Source organism: Gopherus evgoodei, chromosome 2, assembly GCF_007399415.2.
Source record: "Gopherus evgoodei ecotype Sinaloan lineage chromosome 2, rGopEvg1_v1.p, whole genome shotgun sequence".
NCBI classification, from domain to species: Eukaryota; Metazoa; Chordata; order Testudines; family Testudinidae; genus Gopherus; species Gopherus evgoodei.
Genome location: NC_044323.1, coordinates 100926379 through 100943476, shown reverse-complemented (window position 1 = coordinate 100943476; position 17098 = coordinate 100926379). Strand labels below are relative to the sequence as shown.

At 41.9% G+C, this 17098-nt stretch overlaps 1 protein-coding gene across 1 annotated transcript in view; it reads right to left on the bottom strand.

The window, feature by feature from the left end:
- RAMP3 (receptor activity modifying protein 3) overlaps nt 1–12325 on the bottom strand; it is a 116085-nt gene extending 103760 nt beyond the window's left edge. Inside the window, exon 1 of the mRNA XM_030551443.1 lies at nt 11849–12325. Within this exon, the coding sequence (XP_030407303.1) occupies nt 11849–12041 (193 nt within the window). The 5' untranslated portion in view covers nt 12042–12325. The remainder of the gene's footprint in view (nt 1–11848) is intronic.
- Between the last annotated feature and the right edge of the window lie 4773 nt (nt 12326–17098).

Here is a 17098-nt window from a genome sequence, read left to right as displayed (position 1 = left end):
AGTTCCGTTACACTGGTGTCACTCATTAGCTTCAGTGGAATTTACACAGGTCCAGCTGAGGGCAGAACTGGGGCTAATGGAATTGAGTTTTCCCCAGGAAGGGAAAGTTGTGATGGTTCTTTTTAGAGGAGGCAAAGGTTTGAAGCTCTATTTTCTTTGATCTTCAAGTTTCACAAATACCACCAGTTCATTTAAAAAATATTCAGTGGTGAAGACAACACTTCAGGACAAAGAGACATTAGGTGGAGGGTTAATCCTGTCACTTTTTTTCTCTATCCACCTCCTTATCTTCATGAATAAGAACTACACTGCAGATTTATTACAGATATGACTGAAAATAAATAAAACCAAGGCCATTCACAGCTAAGTGTTCAAGAAACATCTTCTAGCACTTAAGTTATACTTACAGGAACAAGATGACTTAGTCTGTGTTTCACCTTTACACTGTGGCTTTCTTTGCTTTTGTCAATTTACCTTTGTGCTGTATTTTATCTCAACATGTTATTAATAAAAAATCAGAAGGAAGGTAACATGTACAACACCTTCCAGCCCAAGCACAAACAGATGTTCTATTTGGAGATGATCTGCAGCTGCACTGGAAACTGGGAAACAAGGGCTGTGTTAGGGATATGCCAATGAACACGCATGGGAAACGAAAAAAGAAAACACTATATGGGAAAACAAGAAACTCAGTTCTTCCCCTGGATCCCTGGAAGTAATCCAAACTCAGTGAAAGTGCACAGAAGTCCCTAATGCTTTATATTCCAGCACCTAAAAATCAGGCTGGAAAACAGAAGTGAGTCTGCTCTCAAGGACAGGCTTTGAGATGGATTCTCCTTTGAGCTCAAAGGTAGTGATCCCTTGATCCAAAGCACTATCATCAAGCACCATAATAACTACACAGCAACTTTCATTTTATACAATATCCAAACCATCTTCAAACATGTTTTTTCCTCAAACTCTCATAGGGCACTAGTGTAGATTAAATACTTAAAATGCCTACAAAATCTCAGATTTTAAAAGATGCCTTGTGTCTGGTTGTACTAGAACAATATACATTTGTACAGAAGTCAGAAATCAAAAGCAAAAGTATGTTTTGTTTTTCAAAAAAGCATCAGAACTAATTGTATACCCATGTTATTCCCTAGGCTTAGAACTTCTATTTTACAGCTGGGGCATAGATAACAGGGTTGGAACCAATTGCTTAGTTTAAGGCAGCCAAACTCCCTGCATTGTTTCAGGAGACTTTTCATAATTCTTTATCGACAGCATTAATAGCACATGCTTTACTCTAGCCTTGACTGCTTTGAGAAAGGATTAATCCATAAACTCTCTGGTCACTTGATTGAATGCAAAGAAGTTTCAGCTTGGCAAATACGATTTAAAATGGAAGTGTTGACACAGTTTGAGCCAAGTGTTTATTATCTTTCTTCACAATGCAAGATATGTTTGGTAAAAATGCTATAATTAAGGCTGCAAATCAGTATCTGTAATCTCTGCGCTTTCACTTGCCCCAAAGTGTTCTTCTTGGACTGACATTTTCTATGCTTGATCTCAGATAAAAGGCAATTTTTTTTGGTGAAAGTCTGAAGGAAGCCCTTTTAGCCATTGCTGAGTTATATGAAGCTGGAGAAGAAGGAGGAGGGGCACTTCTCCATCCTCCCCCCCCCCCCAAAATGAACTAACCATTTTTCCTATATAGAACTAAAAATGGCTGAACTTTGAAAGCATATAGAGGCTCAGATTTTAAGGCCAGAAAGGATCATTATGGTTGTTTAGTCTGACCTGCATAACACAAGCCATAGAACCTCACCCAGTAATTCCTGCATCAAGCCCATTACAGCCATCTGAGCTAGAGCAGATCTTTTAGAAAAACATCCAGTCTTGATTTAAAAACTGCAAGTGGTGGAATAACCACTCCATCCCCGGCGAAGAGTTCATTCTGGAGCATGCTCCCAAGTTTTACAGATATTCAGCTGTTGCTCTGCTCTGCATTGCAATGCCTAATTGAAGTCTTTTTTCCAAAAGCATCTTAAGCACTTAGGATCATAAATCTAATTGACTTTCAATGACACTTAGACACCTCAGTGCTTAAATCGCTTTTGAAAGTGAGACTTAGGGCCCAACTTTAAAGGTATTTAGACTTCTAACTCCCATTTATTTCAACAAGACTTAGGCACCTAAATAGCCTTAAAACGCTGGGCACTAGTTTCCTAAGTCAGTTACGCACTGAAAGACTGAGTGGAGCCAAACCTACAAATCTGGGCCTATGTCTACAAACAAGTTTTTAAAACGAATTGGTTTGGTGATAAAATACATAACGGTTGGGTGTAAAAACAAACCCACATCTAAACTTGTCCTGTAGGCAAGAGATAAGATCTTACACAAAAGACCCAAACTCTTTTACCACATCCCAGTCCTGCATCAGAGCCATAAGGGAACCGCACAACAGGAGTTGGGCACCAGATGGCCTTAGACCACTTTGGAAACCCCAGCTTTAAAAAGGTAACAATATTGATTAAGCACAGGAATGTTCTTCCACTCTTAAAATCAATCAAATGCAAACATCAAAAAACTACATTCATATGACATTCAAATCGCTGAACTAATATAAAGAAAGCCTGGAAATTCAAATGTTTTAAGAGGCCTGATTCTCTTCTCACCTCACTTACATGTTGGTGTAACTGCATTGGCTTTGATAGAACTATTTCTGATTTGCACTGATGTAGGAGAATCAGGCCCAAGGTTCCTCCAGCAATATTCACTCTGCCCCATTGCTCAATAGTGAGTATTCTGTGGCAGCTGTTTTCACACTGTGGGAACATGTACCACTGGTGAAATGCACGCCAGTCAGGTGGGATTCAGGTTGGTTTCTCAAAATAAAAATCCCTTCTGTGTCTGCTGATGGAAATGAAGTTGGGATGCCAGGTGGGTTTGAATATTCAGCGTGGTACATTAGGTCTTAAGTTTAACACTAATAATTCCTACCTCTTATATCACACTTTCCATCAGTAGATCTCAAAGCTCTTCACAGTCTTTAACGTCTTTATCCTCGCACCACCCTGTGAGGTAGATAAGCACTACTGTTCCCATTTTACAGATGGAAAACAGACAGAGAGACTAAGACCCAGATCCTGAAAAATATGTAGACTCCTAACTCCCACTGCAATCAATTGAAGTTAGGAGCCTAAATACTTTTGAGGATCTGGGCCTAAGTGACTTGCCAAAGGTCACACATAGTCTATGGCATAAAGGGGAATTTGAGCATTCCTGTTGTATGCTATACATTTAACAACACTATCTTAGGCTGCTCATTTAACAGTAAAACAGGAATAGGTGAGGTTACGCATGTGCCATGTGACAGTTAATGTTTCTGTAGGAATTTTAACTTCTATTTCTCAGTTTGTTTTTTATAACTGTGTAAGCCTAATGCTGCTTTAATATTAAGGATGCAGTTATATGAATGTGCATATTTATGCTATTAAATGCAGTAATCTAAAAACACAATATAGGGAACATCTGGCCACATCTCTCCTGTGACATGAAGAGCTTTCTTAGCAGCAAAATTGGGGGGGTTCTACTCAGGGGTGAAAGTAACTTAAAGGATTTACCGGTACGCCGGAGTCCTGAGTGGGGGCGTGGCCTCTACCAGAAGAGGTGTGGTCTTTCAATATTTAAAGGGGCTGGGGTTCCCTGCAGGGGCTGGGGCTCCCTGCCGTGGCTGGAGCCCTGGGCCCTTTAAATCACCGCCTGGGAAGCAGGTCCAGTCCAGCACGGCGTACCGGCTCTTGCTGGTACACCATACCCAGGGCTGGCTCCAGCTTTTTTGCCACCTCAAGCAGCGAAGCTGGAAAAAAAAAAATAAAGCCGATTGGCAGCACTTCAGCGGCAGCTCCATTGCGCTGCTTCTTTCTTCGGTGGCAATTCGGCAGCAAGTCCTTCACTCCCTCTGTTCCTCTTCGGCAGCAGCTCAAAGAGGAAGAGAGGGACCGAGGGACTCACCGCTGAATCGCCGCTGAAGACCCAAACATGACCTCCCTTTCCATTGGCCACCCTAAGCACCTGCTTCCTTCAGTGGTGCCTGGAGCCAGCCCTGGCTGTACTGGACCAGACCGGCTTACTTTCACCTCTGTTGCTACTGCTCAGGAAGTGGGGCAGGGGCCCATGCTGGGGTTGCTCTCCCTGTCTGCTAACCAGACACCCTGCTCCACAGAAGCTCCCTGTGCACTGCCAAGCAGCAGAGATTTGGTGATAAGACTGAGAGACTACCTAGATCAAAGGGCCATTCCACTGCCCCAGCGCAGGGCAGGCTGTAGATGCTGCAAATACTACTTCAGCCTTCAGAATGTACAACTGGCCATGAAGTAGCAAACTCCTGCTGCTGCACTGCCTGGTCAGGGGAATTTCTTCCTCCCAGCCTTCGAAAAACTCCTTAGTGCACAACTCTGCCACTCAGACAGTCAGCAGTAGACAGAATTGGGGCTGTATATGTGCATGCATGTCAACAACTTCGCTGTTCTTGCTCTCTTGTGCCCAATCCTATACAGATTTAGTCAAAGATTTTAGAGTCTGAAGGATCAGGGACTTTGTCCATGCTTCTTTTGTGCCTGGCTTGCCCTTAGACCATGCCAGGAATGCTTCTGGAGGGCTGGTCTGCATAGGTGCTGGAACTAGGGGTGCTGCCACAGCCCCTGGCTTGAATTAGGAATAGCAATCCATGGTTTCCTCCTTCAGCACCGCCACTATAAAAATTGTTCCAGCATCACTGCTTGTTGGCTGATCCAGCAGTTCTCAATATGCTCAGACCAGCAACTTGGCTATTAATCCCCTTTCCCCAATCACCACTTCTTCAGAACTGAAAACAGTTGGACAACAAATAGAGAACACGATACCCTTTACTTTAAGATAAAGTAAAGAAAATACAGAAAATAAAAGGACAGATCCTTAAACACGTAGCCCTCAGCAGACAAGAGGATGCAAAAACAATGTCACAGAGCATTTGGCAAACATAGCTCTGAATTCCCATCAGAAATGAAGGCCACTGCTAAATGACACCAGTGAGATCGGGTCATGCTGTTCTCAAGACAGAGGCTGTCTTCCTCTCTAGGCAGTGAACCATTTGTAACAGCTCACACACTTTTGACATTCACTTCAGTGAAGAACAAACTTCTCCCCAGTACTTTCTGGATTAGTTTCAGGGAAGACATGAAGTCAAGATATTATCTTAGAGCAGTCCTATAAAGTTTTAGGAAACCTTTTGTTGGCTCACATTAATGCTTCCTATTGACTCAGAGAAATTAGGGCTGGAAGGGACCTTGAGAGGTCTTCTAGTCCAGCCACATGTGCTGAGGCAGGACCTAGTACACTTAGACGGTCCCTGAGAGGTGTTTGTCCAACTTGCTCTTAACAATCTCCAGTGACGGGAACTCCACAGCTTCCCTTAGAAGCGTATTCCAGAGCTTAACTACCCTTGTAGGTAGAAAGTTTTTCCTAATATCTAACCTAAATCTCCCTTGCTGCACGTTAAGCCAATTACTTCTTGTCTTGCCTTCTGTGGACACAGAGAACAACTGATCACCATTCTCTTTGTAACAGCACATAACATATTTGAAAACTGTTATCAGGTTTCCCTTAGGGTATATTTACACTACAATTAAAAGCCTGCAGTTGGCGCATGCCAGCTGACATGGGCTCATGGGGCTCAGGCTGAGAGGCATCTTAATTGCAGTGTAGATTTGCAGGCTTGGGCTGGAGTCAGGCTCTGGGACACTGTGTAGTGAGAGGATCCCAGATCTCAGGCTGCAGCCCAAGACTGATCTACACTGCAATGAAATAGTTCCACAACCTGAGCCAGCTGGCATAGGCCAGCCATGGGCATCTAATTGCAGTAGACAATTCTCTCTCCTGTCTTACATACAACATTCCTGTTAATACACCTCAGAATGATATAAGACTTTTTCACAATTGCATCACATTGTTGACTCATACTCAATGTGGGGTTCACTATAACCCCAGAGCCTTACCAACAGTACTACCAACTAGCCAGTTATCCCCCATTTGTAGCTGTGCATTTGATTTTTCCTTCCAAAGTGTAGCACTTTGCACTTGTCTTTATTGAATTTCATCTTGTTGATTTCAGCTCAATTCTCCAACTTGTCAAGGTCATTTTGAATTCTAATTTTGTCCTCCATAGTGTTTGCAACTCCTCCCAGCTTCGTGTCATCTGCAAATTTCATAAGCATACTCTCCATTCCATTATCCAAGTCATTAATGAAAATACTGAAGATCACCAGACCCCGGAGAGACCACTATAGGACCCCACTAGATTCATCTCTCAGTTTGACAATGATCCATTGATAACTACACTTTGAATATGGCCTTTCAACCAGATTTGCAACCACCTTTTATTAATTTCATCTAGACCACATTTTCCTAGTTTATTTATGAGAATGTGATGAGTATGTCAAAAGTCATACTAAAATCAAGATCTCTCCCTCATTCCCACCTCTTTTCTGGGGCTAGTCATAGCTTTCTTAGGGCTGACCTACATGTAAATTTGTGCCAGAATAACAACCTTTATATTTCAGTGCAAGTCTGTACGGACACTTTTATTTCAAAATTAAATTGTATTTTGGAATAAGTGTCCTATTTCAATTTTGGTTTTTATTGAAATAGGACTCTTATTTTTAAATCAGAAAGTGTCCACACACAGACTTCCACCAAAGGTGTGAATTAAGGCTGGTGTCATTATTACAGTAGAAATGTGTATGTGCTCAAGCATTATGGGGAAAGGTAGTTTGCTATGAGAGAGATGTGAGAAGTAAACAAAGCCACAGACAGATGACAAATGGTACACCGCTACCTCGATATAACGCCACCTGATATAACACAAATTTGGATATAATGCAGTAAAGCGGTGCTCCGGCAGGGCAAGGCTACGCACTCCGGTGGATCAAAGCAAGTTCAATATAACACAGTTTCACCTATAACACGATAAGATTTTTTGGCTGCCAAGGACAGCGTTATATCGAGGTAGAGGTGTATTTGGCAAGTGAAGTTTTTCACTGACGCCTTTGCGCAATTTCTTTTTCTTTTTTTTTTTTCTTTTTTTTTGATGGAAGTAGGTGGAATTTCATCTGCTTGCCATTAGGGCAACCAGTGAATAAGCTCTGTAATCCGCACTGAGGTGGTGGAAAGAAACAGCGTCTCAAACAAATAACAATTTGACAGCGTAATAAAGAAATATGGCTTAAAAAGCAGAACCACTATACCTAGTGCACTTTTTACTGAGGACATGCGGTCCTACACCACGAAGTCGTCCACAATAATATCCTTATAAAATTATGTGTATGTGTCTGTGTATATACAACATATATATATTTTTAAATCACACACTATGAGACGATTTCACTCCCAGGTAAAAAAAAAAAAGTGTCAGAGTCAAGTGCTACCCTCTCGTTAACTTATGTAAATCAGGAGTAACTCCACTGAATTCAGTGGAATTGCATCAGTGGAATGGGATAAGAATCAGTCTGCCAATTTGTGTGTGTCTGTCTATCTCCTATCTTTAATCTGGACTGTACCTCTAATCTTGTCTTGACTTCTGGGACCAGCATGCTTTTGCTTGAATATTTGATGCTCTCTGCTGCCACCCACAGTACATCCATGTACATTTCAGAAGATCTCATGAACACAGTACATTTTTTCCAGTCACCTTAACTGTACCGAGTATGAGTCTGTACACTGGGGTCTGGGCAGACCTTAAAAATCTTCAGGTTACAGGGGGAGGGGAAGAGAGAGAGAAAGGAAGATGGAAACTGTGAAGTGTGGTGGAGCTGTGCCAGGATCTAACAGCAACTTGGAAGCACAGGCTGCATCAGCATTTGTCTGCTTTGCTTCAAAAGTGATAGCAATAGTGTTTGTTGATTCTATTTCCTGTTGATTGCTGTTTGAAAACATGCAGGATCCCTAACAAACGAGAGCAGCGCTTTGGCAGAGTAGTGTATTGCTAAGCTGGTCTGGTCTGTTTCAAAATGAGATGTTCTCATTTTAAGAGTACACACAGACTCATACTTATATCTGACTGACTGACACCTTGATCTATTGTATTCAATGTTGTTCTCACGCTGATTTTCACTCCCTTCATCCCAACCCTTTCAGCCACAAAACAGTGGACCAGATTCATCAGTAAGATGATAGGGAAGTTTTTTTCAAATGTAATCAATTGGTTTTGTTTTTTTTTAAATCATTCGTGCGTTTCTCTTTCTCACTAGAATCCAGCCTTACATGGAGTTGAACTTGAGGGAACGCTGCATTTACACAAGGCGTGCGAGTACCTTGCAGGATTGGGTCCTTCTGATACAGCTCTTGTGATAATTAGCAGTGTGGAGGTGTAGTCCAGAGCATAAGATCCGAGAGTGGGAGCCTGGGAGTTTCCAGATCTGACATAGATTTGCTGGGCAACTCTGGCAAAACACTTAGCTTCTCTGTGCTACAGTTCCCCAGCTGTAAAATACAGTGGTAACGATACTTTACAATTTTGTAGACTATTTTGAGATCCGGGCATTAGATCATGATAGTTATCACATTTCTACTTTAACATGTTTTGCTGAGACAGATGCTTGTACAATTAAAAAAATATGAAGTTTCAATATAAATGATAACTTCTTACACTTATATAGCATCTTTCATCCTTACCTATAGATACAGCACTACTACTAAGCAACCATCTTTACAGCATGGATGGAGGAATGTTTGGGAAAGGATGCCAGAACAATTACTCTTGTAAAATATGCTACTGGACTGTTAAATGGCTGTGCACTCAAATCCCTGCTCCACCCTGTGTGACATTGGGCAAGTCATTTAGCTTCTCTGTTCCCCATCTATAAAAAAATGGAGATAATAATATTTCCCTACCTCACAAGGATGTTGTGATGAAAATACATTAATGGCTGTGAGGCGCTCATATGCTATGATAATGGGTGCCATGTAAATTATCTAAGATAAACAGATGTGCAGAACAGGCTCTCAAAATATACGCTTGAGTAATTCAACGGGAGCACTGACTGATCAACCATAACATTTGACCGAAAGAGAAAGGGCACAAGGGTCAGTGTTTAAACTGGATCAAACGGAAATAAAAACAAGGAGGAACAACGATGGTTCAAAGTGTTCAATTAAAGTCAATATCCCTGGAGAATTACTGATGCTAGGAACCATGTTTATATTACTTGTCATCAGAAAAAAATACATATAGAGATATACCTAACTCAATGAACTGGAACGGACCCTTAACGGTCATGGAGTCCAGCCCCCCTGCGTTCACTAGCAGGACCAAGTACTGATTTGGCTCAGATCCCTAAGTGACTGCCCTCAAGGATTGAACTCACAACCCTGGGTTTAAGCAGGCTAATGCTCAAACCACTGAGCTAAAGTATAGTAGGCTTATGCTTAGACTTACTACTGTTACTGAGTATCATTTATAATAGTCAGAATCCACACTGTGAATTTTTAGTAATCATAAAAAGTTGGTTTTAAAACAGGGAATTAGTTTGATTCCATTTACATCTTTGCTGTTCATGCAAAATCTATCCCTTTGCTTTTCACCAAAAGCAATCCATTGTCAGTTGTAGACCACCATGAAAATCAGTTCTTCAGTAAAATTCAGTTAGGTGAGCAAGTGGCTTAGGCAAGAAACTCTAGTTTGGGACTGACCTGTTAGTATCTCTGGTGAGATCTGCGTGTAATTGTTGGAGGTACAGGAAGACTAGTCCTCAGTCCATTCATTCTCTGGGAATAAATCCTTAGTAAACATGTTTGTGAGAGTCATGGCAAAATCTAACACTGGAAGTTTCTCCTAATCAAAATTTACTGATTATTTCCCTGTGTTCAGCAGTAAAGAAATCAACCATTAGGTGTCAGGAAACTTTCTATTCTGAAATGCATTTTAAATGGAAATGTACAAAACATTTGACTGCATAAGGTAGGTTTCAAACAATATTGAGAGAAAAATCCACCAAAATGAACATTTTACTTTTTTTTAAAGCAAAAAATATTACTAGAGGCCCATAGTTTCTGAAAATTGTCAGAACCAGATGTTCCTCTTATTTATAGGCCTTTCCATGTAAATATCTCTAACTTCTGGTCTCAAGTTTTTATCTCCTATAAAGTACATGGAATACCCTCTTAAATACTCTGGGCCTGGTTCTCCTCTCACTTACATCTGTGTAAATCAAGAGTAACTTCACTGTCATCACCTAAGTTACACTGGTGTAAATAAGACTCTGTCAGTAACTCTGGATTTGACTATACGGTTTTAAATCCTGAATTCCTAAAGACAGCTACAAGGAGGGGGAAATGAAATATCAATGATTAACAACATAGTGTAAACCGAAGTTAAAAAATGTGAAAAATCTGAAAGGTATCTGCACAGTTACAAGTAACTGTTTGAGCAAATCTTAAAGAGAATCATCCAGCCTCCAGACCATGAAAATTCCTCCTTCCCCAACGGGGGGAGGGAGCCCACACTGAAGCTGGTGTGAAAAGAATGAATATAATTCAGAAGTTAGTCAATTCATTCTTCCTGGAAAGTTAGATGTATGTCTTGACTCATCTGGCAAAATTGGCTTACGGGATGTTGGGCTGGTGGTCAAAAACTAAGTTACCAATCTTGCTGCTCTCATTCAAGGAAAATGATCACTGTGCCTGAGTGAGGACTTCGGGAATTGGCCAAATCTATAAGAAGCGAGCTACCATGTCAAAGATGATTATTTTGAAATATTTTACAGAAAAATGTGCTACCTTAGTTAATATCACTGCAAGAACAAAGGGGGGTAGCCATACAGTTCCTGTGTACACAATCAAGCTAACCCCAATTCAGTTCTCAAAGCTTTTCAGGATTTGGCATCTTATTTTTACATTTATTCAGTCTTGTTCTCCGGGTCTTACAACAGACATCTGCTGCATGCCTGAGAAGGAGGTGGTTCTTTGCCTGTCACAGCATCACCAATACCCTGGGTGAAATGTACATATCTCTCACACTGTAACTAATTGTTAAGGCATGCGTGGGGAAACAAGGAGAGGGCTGGAGACAGCTTTTCCTTTCTCACCAGGATACTATCAGAGGTCTGTTCCCAGTGCTTGATATAATAGGAAGAGATTCCTTCTGCTCTTAGAAAAATCCTCTCCCCAAACAGATGATCTATTCTTTTATAATCCAAGTTGCTTTTCCCCAGTCTTTATTTTTAATATACAGCTCCAGCAAATAAGGTGAAAATCAGACTTCAGCTAACAGTCTCACAAAAATGCCTTTGACACTAAAAAGCCACTAAGCTTACAAAATACAACCCTGCACATCTTCCTTGAGGACAGCCACAAACTCATTAATGCCTTAGAGAGGGACTTCTTTTCAGATTCCCTTACTCAGACTGTTACTGAATAATTTAAGTGAGGTGGGAATTAGAGAGGGGGAGGTTGTGAATGATTGTTTTCTCTCTGGCATGTAATAACCCCTTATGAAATCACCTTTTTGGAAGGGCTCTGCTTCTCCACCAGAATCAGGACTTGTAGAAAGGGTTTACATTTCCACATGTACATTCAGCTAAAGATGCCTGGCAAAAATCTATTCCTTTTATCTCGTATGGGAAACCCACTAACCAGTACCTTAAACACTTTTGTTGCTGGGTTAATATAATAAATGGTTTAAGTTATTTAAGACAAAACTCCTTCCTAGAACAGCAAAGATTCATAAATGCTAGTAAGTTAGGAATGCTAATAACTTCTCCAGGTGCTTTTTACTGACCATTTGCCCGGGATGTTCTGAGCAGCATCTTGCAAGCCAGCTACTTACCCCACAGCGCGAAAAGGAAAAGTTGCACTAGCCAGAAAGCATGCGTCTCCATCCCGCAGCAGAAGCAACCAGGACTCAGAGCCTCTGGAGGAAAGCGCCCGCATGGGGAGGAAAGAGGGCGACAGGTCTGCAGCCACCAGCAAACACACCTCGGATCAACCACACGCTCTTCTCTCAGGAAACCCTGCTTCATTCCTTTGCATCAAAGCCGAAGCAGCGGCAACTGGGGGTGGGTGGGCGTGCAAGCATTCCCCCAGCTCCACTCCTCCTCCCCTTCCCTATCCTAAGATGCGATCATCAGCCTCTGAGCAGCACCAATCAACTCCAACTTCCATTTGCCATTTTTGCCCACCGCCTCTCCCCCGCCTTGTTTCTTCCTCCCCCTTTCTCCGGTTCCCCTTTGGACTGGGAGGAAGGAGGAGGATGTTGTGGCTATTCTGGGATCCTCCAGGGCAGCCGATGGGAAGTTTCGCGCAGCTGGAGATTGCTGAGAAGGAGGAGACAGGGAGAGGCCCACAACAGAGGAGGCTGCCTGCACAGCTGTCTGGGGCGAGAGTGAAACTGACCAGCAGGGAGCTGCTAGCTGTGTGTGTGCTTGTCTGTGTTATCTGAGCCTCTTGAGCGCCTCGGTGTCTTTGTGTGGCTCCTTGGGTGATAATCTGCAGCGTGCCTATGTGCCTGGCTGCTGAGTGCCTTTGTGTCTGTGGATCTGTCTCCCCTGGCTTGTGTGTCCATCTGTTTGGCTGCACTAATCGTATTCTCGTCAGTCTCCCCTTCCAAACAGAAAAGGGGCGGCCCCGGCTGCCCATTGATCAGTAAAGCTGTAGTCTTTAAAGGGGAAGTTTGGGCATTTTCTCTCTTCTCTTTGGCAACTCTCACCCACGGGCTGTGTAGGGCAGGCACCGTCTGCCAGGGATCCCTTGTTCGGCGCATAGTTGCCATGAGCTAAACTTCTGCTGAGATATCTTCCTCGACACTTTTTCTCATCACATTTGCTTGAGGACATCATGAGTTATGTCAAATGCCAATGTTTTATTTAAAATGTAATATGTATAGATCGGCAGCCGCTACACTTTAATAAAATATATATTCCAGAGCAGAATAGCCAGTAGCCTCAAGCAAGTGCTGAATGTGTTTTAATGCTGCCATTTCATCTCCGCATGATCACATCCAGAGGGGAAACCATACATTGCTCATTTTCATCAATATTTAAACCCTATGTTCCTCGATCCATAAGCATTTGAGGTTAGCTTCCTGATTTAAAAATGCCAGGAGCCGAAGCAACAAGGAGAGGCTTCCTGGAAACCTAGCAAGACAACTAAAAAACGTGTATGCTGTTCAGTTTCATAGGCAGCCGGAAAGTATTTCTAGATAAGCAGAAAGATTGCATCTAGGAAATTACATTTCAATAGTGCATGAAATTGCTGTCACTGGTAAGGTCAGATTAACCACAATATTTCGAATTTTAAAAAACTAAACTTTTATAAAACCTAACGTTATAATATAGATTGTGTTATGTGTGTGCCTGTGTATAACTTTATTTTTATAAATACTGTATGTGTAATGTTTCAATTGATTGGAAACTCTGCCAGGGAAACAGTCTTTCAAAACAATTTGGAGAGTCCAAACATTGCAGCATGGTGCTATGTATTGCAGTTCTAAAGCAAAGTGAAATTGACTATAAACAAACGTGAAATTGACTGGCCAGTTTGTATTGTCCAAGCTGAGAGAAATGGAAAATGTAAACAAATCACATTAAAGGTTTTAAGTCATCAGTATTATAATATAATGATGAGAATTAAGTTTTTAAAGATATTGTATTGAACTTGCTAGTCTGTGCATGCCACTATTTTTTCCTGGATGGAAACATCTGGTGAAATATCATAGGCCCTAGACAACTAATAGGGATTGGAGATCATTCTTTAGCTCCAGCTATTAGCACTTGAGCTTCTAAAGGAGGAGCTGAGTTCTATTCCCATTATCCACATGAAGTTTTCAGCAACCACTGTGAGATAATGATAACCATGAAATTCTATATAGCCACAGGCTTGCTACCCTATGATGTTTATTGATTGTTTCCCTTTTTTAAAAAATTAGGATTTTGGCAGATGACAAGTTTCCCTGATAAATCATAATCTTTAACAGTTCCAAGGACTTAGAGTGGACATGATCTTCATGAGCATTAATTTACTGGTTGTTAAAACAATCCATGTGTTTTGATACAGGATATAGAGATGTGGCCAAAGCATAAGAAACATTTCAAATAAAGAATCAAGTTTTGTTTTTAAATAACATGGGCAGTGTTTCTGGTCACATGTTCATTCCCTTTGTCTGCTTCAGGGTGGAAAAGTCAGTGCACAAAACTGTAGCAAATATCTTCTATGAAAGTAAGTGTTCTCAACTTGTAACATTCAGCAGATACTCTCCCCCCACCCCCATTTTTGGCTTACTTCCTGAAATTCCATAATGCAAATAAAACCCTATGGCAGAACAATAACTGACATTTAAAGGAAGGTGCACTAACTTGGAGATAGTGAAGCTATTTTAAACTCACAGGTTAGCTACTTAAACTGACATTTTCAGCAAACTGAACAAAAATGAATAATTCTTAGAAGCTGATGTATCTGTGACCCACCTTGTAAGCAAACAGGCTTTAGGATTAGCACCTTTGATGTGATGTAACTATAGTTACAGAGGGGCTTTCAATTACCAGCCTGACACTCACTAATAATGTTTCACGCCCATCAGCAGATCTATCAAATTTACCTCTTCAGGAAAACTGAAGTTTATATTTTGCAGTTACGGTTCAGTAACAACAACATGACAGTAGAAAGCTATTACACTATGATATGAGAGATCTTGCAAATACCAATTATCCATGTATATCTCCATACCCCTCCACCGACAATATGTGATAGCAATACTCCCAAAAGTACAAAAATACAAAAAAGTACAAAATTCCCTGAAGTACTGCCTTGACAGAAAATCACCATAGTATCAGCCAGCCAGCAGTTTCAAAGGCTCCAATCCCATTTCTGAAAGTGTGACTTTTAGTCCTATTTCTCAATAAAACAATGGTCATAGCATAACACAGGTAGTAGTTCCAATACCAAACGTCCAAGGGCCTGTCCTATTGTGACATAACACAAGATTGAGTCAAATAAATGGCGGGATTTATTTATTACCTTCATGACCACTTAAATACTTATAGCAATGCCAGATAAGGGAATGAAATATCATGCTTCAGGGGCCAAGGTTAAGCTGATCCACTGCGGAAGTCAGGAAGACATTGGTTATATCTAGTATGTTGTGGAAGCTGCTGGGTTGCAATTTGCCTCTGAGAGCAGTATTCTAGACTAGATCGACTGATGGTCTCATCTGGTACTGTAGGGTAAATTTTGCTTCCCTATACCCTAGGGCTAATAAATCATTTGTATTCAAAGGTACATTAACATTTTCAAGACAGATTTTAATTGGGCTACTCATTGGAGTGAGGGCTGGAAGACTGGGCCTAAGTTCAGCTCATCTCTATTTTTAGCTAAAATAGGTCAATTTACATAGAACTTTTTAAACTTTTGGTTCCCATTTAATGCTTTGAAAAGCATGCCTTTTCTGTTCTACAAGTTTAAAAAAAAACAGGAGACATAAACAAGTAATTAAAACTGTGCTCTGCTCTGAACTTTGTTTCCATAATTTCATAAAATATTTCATACAAATACACCAGAGAAAGGAAGAATGCAAATACTATGAAAATATCAAACACAATGGTAAATGGACTATTACTATGACCAAAGAGAAATATTCTTCAAAGACTCTGTATGCATTTAAAGATTATGTGAATTTTAAGCAAAACAAATTCTATGGTCTTAAATTCTTTTCTCCTGTGTGATCTGGTCTGAGCAGAGAAAAAATTAAAATAGATTTATATGTAAATATCTGGATTCCCAGACAGAAACAGGCACAAACTGGGAAAACACCCACAACTTGGACTCTGATCTTGAAATGAGAATCATATGGGCAGATCGAGTGATGAGCTGGAGCCAGTTCGCACGAACCAGTTGTTAAATTTAGAAGCCGGTGTAGAAAAGACGGTTACTCACCTTTGTAACTGTTGTTCTTCGAGATGTGTTGCTCATATCCATTCCAGTTAGGTGTACGCGCCGCGCGTGCACATTCGTCGGAAAACTTTTACCCTAGCAACTCAGTGGGCCGGCAGGTCGCCCCCTAGAGTAGCGCCACCATGGCGCTCCATATATACTCCTGCCGGCCCACCCGCTCCTCAGTTCCTTCTTGCCGGCTACTCCGACAGTGGGGAAGGAGGGCGGGTGCGGAATGGATATGAGCAACACATCTCGAAGAACAACAGTTACAAAGGTGAGTAACCGTCTTTTCTTCTTCGAGTGATTGCTCATATCCATTCCAGTTAGGTGAATCCCAAGCCTTACAAAGGCGGTGGGGTCGGAGTGAAATGTGGCAGAATAAAACTGCCGAGCCAGAGGCTACAGCCTCTCTTGACTGCTGAACCAGGGCATACTGCGAAGCAAAGGTAAGGACCGAGGACCAATGGAGCTTCGCGACAGGTCTCGTGGGTAGAAGCACAAGCCAGCAAGGCGGCAGATGAAGCCTGAGCCCTGGTAGAATGCACGGTGATGTGGCTTGGGGAACTATGAGCCAAATCATAACAAGTGGGGATGTCCGCCATCACCCAAGATGAGATCCTCTGAGAGGAAAACAAGCAAGCCCTCCCTTTGGCCCGCTACCGGGGCAGAGCTGGGGCGCCTTAGGCAATGATTCTGTCAGCACAATATAATGCGAGCACTCCACAGATGTCCAAGGAGTGCAACGGTTATGCCCATTGCGTTGAGCTGTGGGTAACATGAAAGGCCAAAACACTTTAGGGAGGAAAGCCGGGTGCGGTCATAACTGCACCCTGTCTTTGTGGAACCTTCGTAAGAGCTCTGATCTCAGAGACCCGTCTGGCCAAGACTAGGTTGAGGTCCCAGGGCGGGGCTGGGCGGCGTACCCGAGGGTGCAAGCGCTCCAAGCCCTTGAGGGACCTCGAACCCATAGAGCGTGGGACACTGAACGTCCATCATAGCCTGCTGGAAGGTAGGGATGGCTGCTGAGAGTATCCTCAGCGATGATACCGCCAGATCCTGCCGCTGAAGGCCAGAGGCAGGCCAAATAGAGGGGATCGAGACCTCAGCAGGAGCAAGATCGAGCGTACTGCAGCTGTAAAGGAAACGCTTC